Source organism: Tasmannia lanceolata, unplaced genomic scaffold (genome assembly GCF_043159265.1).
Source record: "Tasmannia lanceolata isolate RefF3 unplaced genomic scaffold, GAP_Taslan_0.1 ptg000018l, whole genome shotgun sequence".
In the NCBI taxonomy this organism is placed as follows: Eukaryota; Viridiplantae; Streptophyta; class Magnoliopsida; order Canellales; family Winteraceae; genus Tasmannia; species Tasmannia lanceolata.
This window is the reverse complement of record NW_027518695.1, coordinates 12,765,748-12,779,559: the sequence shown is the minus strand read 5'-3', so window position 1 is coordinate 12,779,559 and position 13,812 is coordinate 12,765,748. Positions and strand designations below refer to the sequence as shown.

The window sequence follows — 13,812 nt, the reverse complement described above, 5'->3', positions numbered from 1 at the left end:
AAATATAACAAAACCAAACAGCCTTAAAATACTTGATATAGGGGCATTTTAGCCATTTCCCATGATCCAAGGGTATTCTAGTCATTTTACCCTATATGGGGGTATTTTGATCATTTTTATGTCATAAGGGTGTTTTAGTCATTTTTCATGACTCAGGATATTTGATCATTTTCACCCGGTATATAGGTGTATTCCAGTCATTTTGCATGACCCGGGAGTATTCTAGTCATTTTACCTAATATGACGTATTTTTTATCTCATGAGGGTATTTTTAGTCATTGCAGTCATTTTCATGAGCCATAGGTCATTTTTACTTGATATATGGGTATTTCGATAATTTTTCATGATCTTGGGGTATTTTAGTCATTTTACCCTATATGAGGTTATTTTGATCATTTTTATGTCATAAGGGTATTTTAGTCATTTTGCACGACTCGGGGGTATTTTGTCATTTTTACCTGGTATAGAGGTATTTCTAGTCAATTTGCCTAATATGACGTATTTTTATCTCATGATGGTATAGACATTTTAGTCATTTTTTATGAGCCATGGGTCATTTTTACTTGATCCAGGGGTATTTTAGTAATTCTCCATAATATTGGGGTATTCTAGTTATTCTACCCCGTCTGAGGTTATTTTGATCATTTTTATGTCATAAGGGTATTTTAGTCATTTTACACAACTTGTGGGTATTTTGTCGTTTTTACCTAGTATAGGGGTATTTTGGTCATTTAACACTTTTTTGGTATATTTTGGTAATTTTAACCCCTTACGGGTCAGATTTAGATTTATAAATAACCTCTCGCAGAAAGGGTTTACAAATCCAAAAAAATTACACTAACATGAGGAATTTGTAAATCTTGTGGATTTCACTCAAATTCAAATCCAGACGTCATAAAGACTTGCCAAATGCCGAATTTGGATTTAAAAATCCAAATTTACCTCCAAATCCAAATCCAAGGAGTATCCAAACGTGCCCTTAAACAATATAAATATTTTTCTAAATGAAACACACACTACCATGATAAGATAAACACATTTAGTGCTATCGTTGCCAACGGCAATTTTTTTTTCTGTCCTATGATAATGTTCCATTGTCCTTTGGCCACCAAACACATACTATCCTACAACCATAGAGACAATTTTGTAGTTGTTTATTCGTTTTAATTCATCGTCCGGTCATTGGAAGCATTTTACTCTTAAACAATTCATCTACTACCTGAAAATATCATCGCGATTAAGATCATCGGCTATGTCAAGGTCCGACAAAAGTATGGTTTAGATCACCCGAATAATGTGGGCCCATTGTATTTTTTTATTGTTAAAAAACAGAGTAGAAAAGGATCATCCTTGGTAGAAGATTTTCCGAGAACACCCCATCTATGTCAAGGCCCAACAAATGAACGGTTTAGATCACCCACCCAATGTATTTTTTGGTTGCAGGTGATGGTGATGGCCCCAACCATAATTTTGGGCCAATAATTGGTTGGGCCCTCACCATCAGTTGTCAGGGCCTAAAATTTAGCAACTTTCGATTCCCCACGTGTCACTTCATGATTCAACGGGCCGTTTCGATACGCAGATTTTAGAAGCCGAGATTTCTTCAAAATTGTAGCCAAGAGACAAGAGAAGAAGCGGACGAGCCGTCGTTTTTTACTTCTTTCCGTCAGCAAGAGAGCAGCAGATTCTTCTATTTTTCTAGGTTTTAAAAATCTAGATGCAGGAGAGATTTCTAAAACCTGGTTTTCTTACTAAAAATCTAAGAAACGCTGCCGGACAGCGGCAGCAGCTTGATCATGAATCCGCGTATCCAAAAACGGGCCCGACATGATCAACTGTTTCCATTTCACATACGTGTCCCCATGTAAGACCCTAAAATTTATTTTTGATGATTAAGACACATTCGAAAGGGAAATGTTATAGTCTCCCCCTTTTCTTCGCCAGGACACCCCTTTAGTTTAAAATGATTAAAAATTGCACCAGTGGAGGTGACTGAGGGAAGGAAACGGGCCAAAGATGTCCCTTCCCTTCCCGAGATTTTAGTCTAAATTTATACCGCCATCCAAATCACACACTCTCTCTCCCTCTCTATCCCTCTCTCTCTCTTGCCGGCAATGGCTTCCGCTGTAAACAGCGCCTTTTCTCTGCTACTCTCAAATAGCAAACCTCATCTCAACCGTACAAAGTCGCCTCAATCGCCTTTTTCCATTTCTCTCCCCAGTAAGTCCATAAATTCCAATCAAATCCTCACCTCCTTACTCCCACTGCTATTTCACTCTCCTTTTCTTTCACCCTTTTTTTTTTCTTCCCAAAACACTAACACAAACACATATATAAATTTCAGGGCGCAGATTCATCGTTCGAGCAGCAGAAGCAGAGACTAACGAAGGTCCGAATTCACATTTTTTCATTTCATTTCTGATTTTACACCCCCCCAAAGTAAAAAAGGATTTGTGTGCATGCTTAGGGTTTCACCCCCTTTTTTCATTGATGATTGAGATTTGGATTTTCAATTACTATGCATTTCAGTTAAATCTTCGGCTCCTCCGGAGAACGCACCTGCTGCTGGATCGAGCTTCAATCAGCTCCTTGGGATCAAAGGAGCGTCGCAAGGAACGGTGAGTTCGATTGCCCTAGCTTTTTATTTTTGCCTCTAATTTTGTTGCTATATCAATCTACATGTCTGTATCTTTGTTTGTAATAATATATGTTGGAATGGAGAAATGCTTGAATTGAGATGTGGGAAGAATCTCACGTTTAGGTTTTAAGGAATAGAGAAGATGTTGATAAATTTGAAACGTAATTGAAGGGAATTGCCATGGATAAAACTGATGAGCTTCTGAATGTTTCTTTACCGTTGTATTTATCATTTTATATAAATTATGAGAATTAGCATTTTTTTATTTTTTATTTTTTATTTTTGCATAGGTAAGGTGGGATTGAACCTACGACCTCAAGGTTGAGATGCAAAGCCTAAATCAATTAAATTAGCTGATTACCTCAGCTATTTGAAAGCTTAAATGAAACATTTCTTAGACCTATAGACTCCTAAATAGAATCAGAAAGACAAAACATAGCTCCTAATTAGAAAAACTAAATTTTAAATTACTGATGATAGACCCCACTTAAAAGTTAAAACCAACATAAACTCTCCCATAAAATCAATTAAAACTCAATAAAGATTATTTTAATAATGGTTACTAAGATTCCAAAATTCTAGTCCAAATAGACATTGATCAGGCCCACTTCTAATATCATCATTCTTATGGTCTCTTTTACCCCTAGTTGTAGGGAATTCACCCTCGAATTGAAGCCATCCAAATCCAATGACGAATCCACAGCCAATCCATTCTCACCCTCAAATTGATCTACTAGATCTTCGTATCCATAATTGGGCTTGCGCCTGTATCTCAGTTGGTAGGTGCTTCATGTCGCAACTGCGAGGTTGTGGGTTGAATCTAGTTTCTATCCTACCTAAAAAAAAAGAAGAAGAAGAAGAAGAAGAAGAAGATGAATCCTCAATGTTTATTCTTTGTTAGATTGTTCTACTAAATGTCAATATCAATCTTGATCTCTAACTTCACCAATATCTTGATCTTCATCTTAATTACAATCTCAAGTACAAACATGAAGTCCACTTGATTACTATCTTGATCTATATATCCATCTTGATCTCTCAACCTTGAACTCTTTCCCATTGACGATCTTGATATCGAAATCCATCTTCATCTCAATCTTGAGGCAGATCCCTACAACGATGAAAGGGTTTATGTTCAGATCTTCCAACACCATTGATCTCCCTGACATTATCATTATTTTTCTGCAGATTCCCATCACGCAATAAAGACTTGTGAATTGATCCAATTATGGTTAATTCACTCTCAATCCCCTCCGCATCAGTGTGACCAGCTTTCCTTGGTGGCATCTCAACTCAAACACATCTCCCATAGTGAACTTGCTTTAATATCACTTGATGCAAAACGATCAGTATGAATCCCCAAATCGTGTCCAAGATGTAAGAAAACAAGAAAAAGAAAGAAAGAATCACATCAAAGAGAGCTAAAGAAGATCCTCATGAAGAAATGTGGTACACAACCCCAAATACAGTGATTCCACTCTAAAAGAAAGGAGAAGAGACTCCTTAAATTCAATAATTTGCAAACATCCAAACATAAACTAAGAAACTCCCATCAAAACAACTATGTTTAAGACTGAATAGCTAGAACCTCTGACAAAGTTCTAAGTAGCAATCAATCTACTCTAAAAGAAAGGAGAATCCACCCTTTAGTTTGATAAATTCTCAAACATCCAAACAGAAAACCCCCTAAAAATTGTGACTAAGACTAAAAATACCCTAAAACCTTCTACAAATCCCGAGCCATCTGTCATCTTTTAATCTTACCCATTGAAAAAACCTTAGAATAACCCATTCTTGGACCTAATACTCCCAAGTAGAATTAGAAAGACAAAACTCAACTCGAAATAAGAAACGACTCAAGTTAAAAAATCCCTGAAGTTTTTTTTATTGAAATGACCTACTTCAATACAAAGCGACTCATAAAATCAATTTAATTTAGATCAAGATTTGAAAGTTTAGGGGTTGGGCATATAGCTCAATGGTTGAGGCTTCGTTTCTCAACCTTGAGGTCGCAGGTTTGATCCCAGCTTACCTACCAAAAAAAAAAAAGATTTGAAAGTTTCAGTCCAAAAAGATATGGATGTTGCTCACTTCTCATATCATCATCCATATGGTCCATTAGGCCCCATTTTCAATTGATCTTGCCCCCCTTATTGTCTGTGATTTTGTGTAGTGACCACAATCCTCATCACCATGCATGGCAACAAAACTTACCGAGAATTATCTTGTCATCTAGCACTAACCCTCTATGTTAATTCTTGTGTCTTCACTCAGATAGTTTCTTATGTTCCAAAACATGATGTGGGGCATATCATGGTTTGATTTATTTGAATATGCATGCTGTTTGTTGCATTCCTTTGAGCTTCATCTTCTTAATCTGGTATCAATTATTTGTTGAATCCCTGGCTCACACCACATGAGATACTCAAACATTGGATTAGTTTATGCATGAGTGGTTGAAATACTCTACAGTCCCATAATAATTGATACTATGGATACTAAATCAATCTCCTCGTTTTGCTGGCTTATGACCTTATAGAAGAACTACTCGTGATGCTAGAATTTTAAGTAAGAATAAACCACAGGTTGATTAAAAGATTTTTCTTGCAGGAAAAATGGAAAATTCGTCTTCAACTTACGAAGCCTGTTACTTGGCCTCCTTTGGTTTGGGGAGTGGTCTGTGGAGCTGCTGCTTCTGGTATCCTATTTTATTTTATGAAACTAGTGGCTTATAATGGCTGAATGTACTTATCACATTATGCCTAACACCAACTGATACTTTTAGATATTTTGGATAGAAGTTTTGTCTCTTAAGTTCGCATAGGAAGTGAACCTTGTGGTCTGTATTTGCATCATGGATATGTATTTGCAGCATTCTCCTGTTCATTGTGCATTTATATCTTTTAAAATTTTCAGATAATGCCGGTGATATAACATGGTTGTGTTATTTTGACATCTTATTGTAACTTGTAAGGTGTGGGTTCGATGTAGACTTGGCCTTCGAATTGCTTAATTTGAATGCTTAAATTTGAGGTGGTCTTTCCATCTACAACCATGAGGCATAAGGTTATGCCTTCTCGGAGTTTCAGGAATCCGATAGTTCATGTATCTGGATATAATTTGACTACTATCTTTTACTAATTTCAATTTTTAATCCACCATAATCTTGCAGCAAGTGCATTGGAAGCTCTGAAATGGTCAAAAACTGGAGTTCGACTCATGTTTTTACACAGAGATACACAATACCTGATTTAAGTTGGTGAAAAATGGATATCTTCGTTTTCTTCCACCTTTGAGGATTTTTGGTTTGGGTTTGACCTCCGGCATTCATTTAGCTGAAAAAACAAATTTTTGTATGTGAAACTTTGCGAATGAATGTCTATTTTTTGGAGGCTTTGCTTGAAACAGTGGTAGGAACTTTGGTTTTGAAGGTCCCGCTTAATCATGCTCAAACAGTCAAACTATTATCAACAAGATGGCATTCATTTTTTGACGTATAATATCTTTTATACCACTTATACTGGTGTACAGAACTCCAAGCAGCTGCTCATTACCTTAATCTTTTCTATATGCATCTTAAGTTCAAACATCTTATTTGAGTAATAGGAACCTCATTGTTTGACTACTATAAACGTGGTGCTATCGTCTCTGCCAACTTTGCCAGTCCTTTTGTTAGAACCTTGGAGTAGAAGGACTCCAAACTGAGATTAGCAACAAGACAAAAGGGCTTGGAGTGGATCGCTGTAATGGCTTTGGGCAGAAAATACTAAGCCTAGTGATCGTTGTAATGGCTCGGAGTGGTGGAGATTATCATTGGGGAATCAGAAGAAATTGGATTAAGCAAAGGCCTAAAGAGAGAAGAAATCGGACTTTGGGTGATTGGATATGCTGTAAATGCAGCTTCCTATGCAGCTTCCATAATTTCAAAAGGAGAACGGTGTGCAGGAGGTGTAATAGGATTTGGTCAAAGTGGGACATAAACTGTCAGCAAATGCTTAGAGAGCCTGGGTTGAACCGGGCCATCAGATTTGAAAGAAATTACTGTCGCCACTGAGATATTGCCGAACTCAATACCTTTGGTGGATGACCTAGGGGTGAGAGGTTTGGATCCCTTTCTGGTTTAGGTAGAGGAAAGGAGATCAGAGGTAGAGCTGTAAAGTTCTTTGAATCTAGTTTTGGGGAGTCTTAGAAGACGTGTGGGATTCGACACCCCTGGTTTTGGTGACATGGCTGTCCAGGACGAGTGGATTTGGGGAATGGATTAAATTGCGTGTCAAGGGTCGAAAATAAGCTCTGATAGACATCTCGCAAGAGGTGAATGTAGATGTGATCAAGTTGTTGTTTTACAAACCGGGAAGCCCTTTTTTATAGCTCTTGATGGGGGACAAGTTCTGTGGAGTAGGGCAGAAAGTTATCAAGCGGGAGATTAGAGGAGTACCACCTAATGCTTGGAGAGAGGAGAACTTCACAGCTATATTAAACAAGATTGGAGAGCACCCTGCGATAGACAAATCTTATTCTTTGGGTGGAGATTCAGAGGTGCAGACCCTGTACGCGGTTGGTCAACAATTGGCCGGACTGTGGACCTTCTAGGTGAAGGCTATCCTGAAGGAGGGAGAAAGGGATAGTGCCCCGGTAGGAAGGGACCAAAGGAGTCAGACGCCAGTGGACAGCTCGAACTCAGATGTTGGTTCTTAAGAGAAAAAGGTTGGGGACAACGAGGTTGTGAGCAGGTCTCGATCTTTGTTCATGCATTTGGACAACCAGATCGCAAGGACAGTTTTAGGCGATAGTAGTGAAGGGCTAGATGTCCTTGAAGGGGACCCAGTCAGGCTTGGGCCCTTTGGTAGGCAGGCTTAAAAGTTGGTCGGCTCGGGATATTTTGGCCAAGAAAGAATTTCAGGGTTCTCTCTTCGTCCTTTTGAGTTCTAAGAGGCTCGTTTCACACCTTTTTCCATAGGTCATTGAGATGATGTTCGGTCAGGCCTTGGATGGAGGTGATGTGCTGAAGAATGTTGGGTGGTATAGCATACAACTAATACAATTCACATGCAATTCAAATAAATATACATAATACATACACCACATTTTTAATCGGTTTTGGTGGAAACTTTAAGAGAATTTTTCAAAGTGCAATGTTAACTAGTTTGCATGAAAAGTGAAGCCCATTCCCAAAATTCAATAGTCCCGACTGGGAAAATTTTGTTCTGTTAATAAGTTACCTCCATATGAACATTGTAGTTGTTATAATTACTATTTAAGCATGTACCGAAGCTGTTAGGAGTTCTGGTTTTACCTGCCTGAATGCTGAATGTGTATTTTGGATTTTCTGGAAGAATCAGGTGTTATACTTGACAACCATATAAAAGCTTCTTTATGCATTATCTCTTACTTGACTTGAGCATTTACGAGTTTAGAGTCACTCGTCTGAGTGTTGAATTATGAACATAGAAGGGAGGACTATATATAATTCTTTTCTTTTTTTTAACAATGATACTATATATAAATATTTTAAGTTGGCAGTTGATGCTAGTTTGCGTGGTAACTGATACTTGTTTCCACTGGACTGCATGATAGCTCATTGAATAGACTACCTTTGGACTTTTTTCTGTTACCCTTGCTGATTAAATTATTTCTAAAAGGATACTATCTACTAAAGTGCTGATATATACCTGCAACCATTTTGCTCAGATTTATCCATATTTCAGGAAACTTTCACTGGAACATTGAAGATGTAGCTAAATCAGTTGTTTGCATGATGATGTCTGGTCCATGTCTCACTGGCTATACACAGGTCACCCATCTTCGTGGATGCATTTGGTGGTTGCTTGCATGAAAAGCTGTCTCGAACTTTTGAGTATATTTATGAAGTAGGTTCGATTTCTGATCCTCGTTTAATAGTGTTATCATTCCTCAATTTTTTTGTAGACACTTAATGATTGGTATGATCGAGAGATAGATGCAATCAATGAGCCTTATCGCCCGATTCCTTCAGGAGCAATAAGTGAGGGTGAGGTATGTAAATCTACTTATCTGTTATTCTATTATCAATCATATTTACATTTCTTTCTCATTTGACAAGTTGGAAATTCCACGAATTTGCAGTTGTTAATGAAATAATTTGAATATCATGCTTTTGCACTTTCCAGATGTCTGGGCTTGATTCAGTGAATTACGAATAGACCCCTCCACTAAAATGGAAAGTTTAATTTATTTTAAGGATGTTCCTGTATTGTTTCCGAGCTTTATTTCACTTGAAATCTGTTTGCATTCCTATATTCTTGATGGATATAGGACTGTTTTGTCCTTTTTATGTTACTTATTTTCCCTTTAGTGGTAACCTGAGGTGATGAGTCACCTTATACTTCAATTTATTTTGAATTTGAGGAATACAAAATGTAGAGGTGGGCACTTTCATCGATGTTTTTCATGTTCTTTGGGACGTTAACACCGAAAGAGTTATCAGCCTGTTGGTATACATATATAATTACAATAATGGAAGCAATGATGAAGATGCTTTTTTATCTGCTTGGAAATTGTTGAGTTTCCCAACTTGCATGGATATCAAATTCATTAGAAGGGAAACTTCAATGGATCGATCAAGTTGGCCTAATTTTAAATGCCCAGCTGAGTGATTCGATCAATGATGGTTTAAGTTTTTTTTTTCCTCAGGTTTTCCCCCTCAGTTCGGTCGTCATTTTCTTCTCCCAAACTGTTCTGCTAAAAAACTATTCCATGATTGAGATCAACTTGTGGATTAAGTCTGAGTTGATTTTAGCTTAAATGTTAAAATGACAATATTTATTGCGAAGGATTTTGGGAAGATATTAAAGATATATCTCATATTATCACAATAAACTGAATAGCCTGTTACAATTGCTATTAAGGTTTAACCCTGTTTCAGATATCTGAGTTCTCCTATTGAAAGTGGATTTACAACTAACATGTCACACTATCATGATAAAATAATCCTATTATATCTATGGTTTCAGGTCATAACCCAGATCTGGCTGCTGCTTCTAGGAGGCCTCGGCTTGGGCGGGTTATTAGATGTGTGGGTATGTTTTCTTGTATCACATGGTATCTTGTTACAATTATTCAAGTCGAAACGCATCGATGTCTTGCAATGGTTGTGTTCATGAGTGTTTGTCTCATTTCAGGCGGGGCATAAGTTTCCTATAATTTTTTACCTTGCTCTAGGTGGATCATTGCTATCATATATATATTCTGCTCCTCCTTTAAAGGTTCAAGCATTTATTTTTCTCCTTTTTGGTATTAAAACTACTGCCTTACGTTTAAAGCTTGAAGGAGATAATATGCTTCATTGCCTGACTACCGTTCAAATTAATGTTTTTCTTGCTTTTGCAGCTCAAGCAGAATGGATGGATTGGAAATTTTGCTCTTGGAGCAAGCTATGTCAGCTTGCCTTGGTATGATATTTTTCTTTGGTACATTATAAAATCATTGGTTTCAGGTTTTAAAGGAAATAGGTTTCCAAGTACCACTCGTGGTTGTTAACATCCAAGAACCCTATCATTGTCTAATTTACCTATGTATGAACATAGTTTCATTGATCCCATATTCATGATATAGGTGGGCTGGTCAAGCTTTATTTGGGACTGTTACTCCGGATATAGTTATTTTGACACTCTTGTACAGCATAGCTGGGGTATGCTTTTGATGGCTTTAACTTGGATATATTTTCTATCCCCAACTGGACTGAATGATATTAATTCAATTTCTTGTTTACATAATTCAGCTGGGAATTGCCATCGTAAATGACTTCAAAAGTGTTGAAGGAGATAGGGCGATGGGACTGCAGGCATTTTGTTTTCTCTTCTTCTTATATTTTATATTTTTAATTTGAAAGCTTTTATTGGACACTTCCTCATATGCAATTTGCTGTTTGTGTGGTTATGTTGTTTGGACAGTCACTTCCCGTTGCTTTTGGCACTGAAACTGCCAAATGGATTTGTGTTGGTGCAATTGACATAACTCAGATATCCATTGCTGGTACATTCACTTCTTCCTAGGTTTTTTTATCAGCTTCATCTTTTTACATTTCACATCCATCGTATTTGCTTCTACAGTCTGCTTTTATGCTCTTGGATTTTTCTTTTGTGTTCTCTGAGAATTTGACAAAAACTCAAAAACTTTTAACTCCTTGCCAAATGATTGATGTTCATATATGGCACATACCATGTTTATGTGTGTATGTGTGATATTTGATTCACCAAGTAACTGGGTACAATGTTCCATGCTGTAAGCGTTGTGTTTATATTACTCCTACCAAATATGCAGTGTGTTGAAACAAAAATGCTTATGCTATTATTAATTTTCTTTATTTTTCTAGAATTTTTTGCTTTTCTATATTTAATTTTTTAAATTTAAAAAGTTCTTTGCTTCCTCCATTTCTTGTACTGTATCAAACGCCTAATATCCATATCAAAACCAACATATACAGTCATGTAAAGTAACACACTGTAAATCCCTCAAAGTTGATTGTCATAAGCATATTAAGTGTCCATATGAAGCAAGTTAAACTTGTCTGTCACTACATAGGAAGAACAATATCAAGATGACATTTTTTCTCATTCCCTCATGTTTCTTCATTGGATGAGTATAGCATAATTCCTAGGAACTAAATGATTGTGGCACCAGTTGGCATCAGTTGGCACAAGTTGCTGTATATGCTCTGTAAATACAACATTGGTGCCATGCTGCTTTGTGTTGTTTGATTCTCAATTTGTTACCACCATTCATAAAATGTACTGTTTCGTGATGTATGTTTTTACCATGCTAGCAATTTAACTCATCTGATGAACTATGCTATATGCCGTTACCTTTTTATTTTATTTTTATTTTTTAAGATACGAAAGTGATTTTAGTAATCATAAACTGTACCGGTTATTGATTTAATTCTTACTCGCTTACTGCAGGTTATCTTTTGGGCGCTGGTAAACCATTTTATGCCTTAGCCCTTCTTGGATTGATAATTCCTCAAGTGATTTTCCAGGTAAAGAACCTCCATAAAAAATTTGTTGTTCCAGTGCTTGAGTTTGGTGTTTGATACTTCTCTGGGATTTGAGGGGGTCATAGTGGCATTAATATGGCCTCTCCCTTCTGCCTTATTAAGTTGAATTTTGATGGTTCAAGCTTCGGTAGAATCAAGGGTCTTCTCCGTGATGAGGAGGCTCAAGTTCAGGAGCTTTTGAGAAGGATTCGGCTTGTAGATTTTTTCTCATCTTGATTCCTTAGTGGTTGAGGGGGACTCTCTCAATGACATTTGTTGGATAAAGGAAGGAGTTTTCTGTAGAAATTTGCATATGCCATCGGGAGGTTTTGGACTCAGTTGAGGGGCATGCGACTTTGTTTCAACATGTTTATTACTTTATTGATCTCCCAATGGTGAGGCAGATCAGTTCGACCATTCTGGTTTATCTTGGGTGGAGTTGGTGGTGTTTGATCATCTCCTGCCTTGGGAGTAGCTTTGTATCTTTCTATTTTCATCCTCTGTTTGTGTTTCTCTTGGCCATCTCTATCCCTTGGTCTTTTGTTTATTTTCTTTAATAAAAATTTTCCAATAAAAAAAGTAAAAAAGGGCTGGTTCTGACTAGTGACTACTGATGCAATGGCTTTTCATGGATCTCTTTTTGTGGAGATTGACGCTGTCCGACACATCTGACTGAAAAACAAAATGTATGCCTCGTGGTTAAGCCTTGTGGTGTAAGATGTAATTGGGTCATGCTGGATTGAGCTTTCTGCCTTCAAATGAAATGGTAAATTGACGTTCCATCTTTCGTTATAAACTACAGAACACAATGTCACATTTTGGAGAACGAAAGTTTGGAGGATATTCTCTTCAAAGAATCAACGAGTTTCATATACTTGAATTACTTAAGCAGACTTTAGGCATAGATGAATTGTTCTTTCCTGTGCTATGTACAGCTCTCTCTTACTAATTCTTAAATGGATTTTTTGGGAAAGGTTTGGTACTAATTCTTAGTTGGATTTATATTGCAGTTTCAGTACTTTTTGAAGGATCCAGTTAAATACGATGTCAAATACCAGGTAAACTCCTTGTTCTCTATTATTCCAACTATCTAACAGGACCATTGACCTTATGATTCAGAAAACTCATGGTAAAAGCTTGAATTTTATCCACAGGCTAGTGCCCAGCCTTTTCTGGTGCTGGGTCTTCTGGTCACAGCTTTGGCAACCAGTCATTGACCGTATAAAACAACTGGGAGAGCTCTTCATAGTCAAGCCAAGAACATTGGCAGTTACTCTGTATGGTTAACATGGCATCAACACGCCATTGAATTGGGTTGCGACAAGTGAGAATGGTAATGAAATGTGACAGGTAAGAGGGTGTTTGAATAGACAGTCTAGGACTACTGCTGAGTATGCTGTAAATTTGTTTACGGTTTTGTAATGAATCCGCCCTCTCATTGCATGGGAAGGTTTTTCAGCACTCTTCATTGTTTGTTTTTTAATTGACTTGTACACAGCATAGTTGCAAATATATGTCTCGGGAAGGGTGTATCTCGGCATATTTTATTTTATTTTTTTGTTATTTTTTGGTTTATATTGGGAAAACACTGGGATAATAAAAGGGAAGTGATATTTACGCTTTTTTTTATCACTAGGAACACCCAGCGCTAGTGTATCAATGACTAAAGTACTTGAGCAGAACAATCCAGTGGATTTGATTGCCACTTACACTGGCTCTGGGTGTCCCTAGTGATCAAAAGGGGCGTAAATATCACTTCCCTGATAAAATATGTAAAAGGGATTTGCTAGGGTCCATCGCAAAAGGCATTTCTCAGCTGGTCTGTCGCATGTCAAACCGCCCACCTCGTGAATGGACTGTTGTCTCCATTCGTGAGGTGGCTGGTCTGACATGCGACAGACCACCTGCGAAATGCCTTTTGCGATGGACGCCAGCAATTCCCTATGTAAAAATATAGAATTTAAGAACAATCGTAGGATAAAACTAATAGGGTGATGATTTATTTGCACCCGCTGTAGAACAATTCGCACCCCTTTTAACGTGAAAAAGCGTTAAAGTCTGCCCACAATTCACGTTAACAGGGGTGTGTATTATCCTACAGGGGGTGCGAATTTATCATCTCCCCTCGGGATATTTTCATGATAAATAAAAGAAAGATATC

At 37.4% G+C, this 13,812-nt stretch overlaps 1 protein-coding gene across 1 annotated transcript; it reads left to right on the top strand.

The window, feature by feature from the left end:
* Window positions 1-1,981: 1,981 nt before the first annotated feature.
* On the top strand, window positions 1,982-13,203 carry G4 (UbiA prenyltransferase family protein). The gene is made up of 15 exons (XM_077359530.1): window positions 1,982-2,220; window positions 2,345-2,389; window positions 2,530-2,618; window positions 5,249-5,336; window positions 8,347-8,432; window positions 8,567-8,653; window positions 9,631-9,696; window positions 9,799-9,882; window positions 10,007-10,068; window positions 10,232-10,307; window positions 10,398-10,460; window positions 10,570-10,651; window positions 11,578-11,654; window positions 12,662-12,709; window positions 12,806-13,203. The coding sequence occupies exons 1-15, from the start codon at window positions 2,115-2,117 to the stop codon at window positions 12,866-12,868; spliced, it is 1,122 nt and encodes a 373-aa protein (XP_077215645.1). The 5' UTR covers window positions 1,982-2,114; the 3' UTR covers window positions 12,869-13,203.
* Window positions 13,204-13,812: the final 609 nt, after the last annotated feature.

Excerpts from the sequence above, each read along its gene's own strand:
- G4 (XM_077359530.1), top strand. The coding sequence starts at position 2,115 with ATGGCTTCCGCTGTAAACAGCGCCTTTTCTCTGCTACTCTCAAATAGC. Across the intron at positions 2,619-5,248 it reads AAGGAGCGTCGCAAGGAACG|GAAAAATGGAAAATTCGTCT; the intron begins GTGAGTTCGATT and ends TTTTTCTTGCAG. Across the intron at positions 10,652-11,577 it reads AACTCAGATATCCATTGCTG|GTTATCTTTTGGGCGCTGGT; the intron begins GTACATTCACTT and ends CGCTTACTGCAG.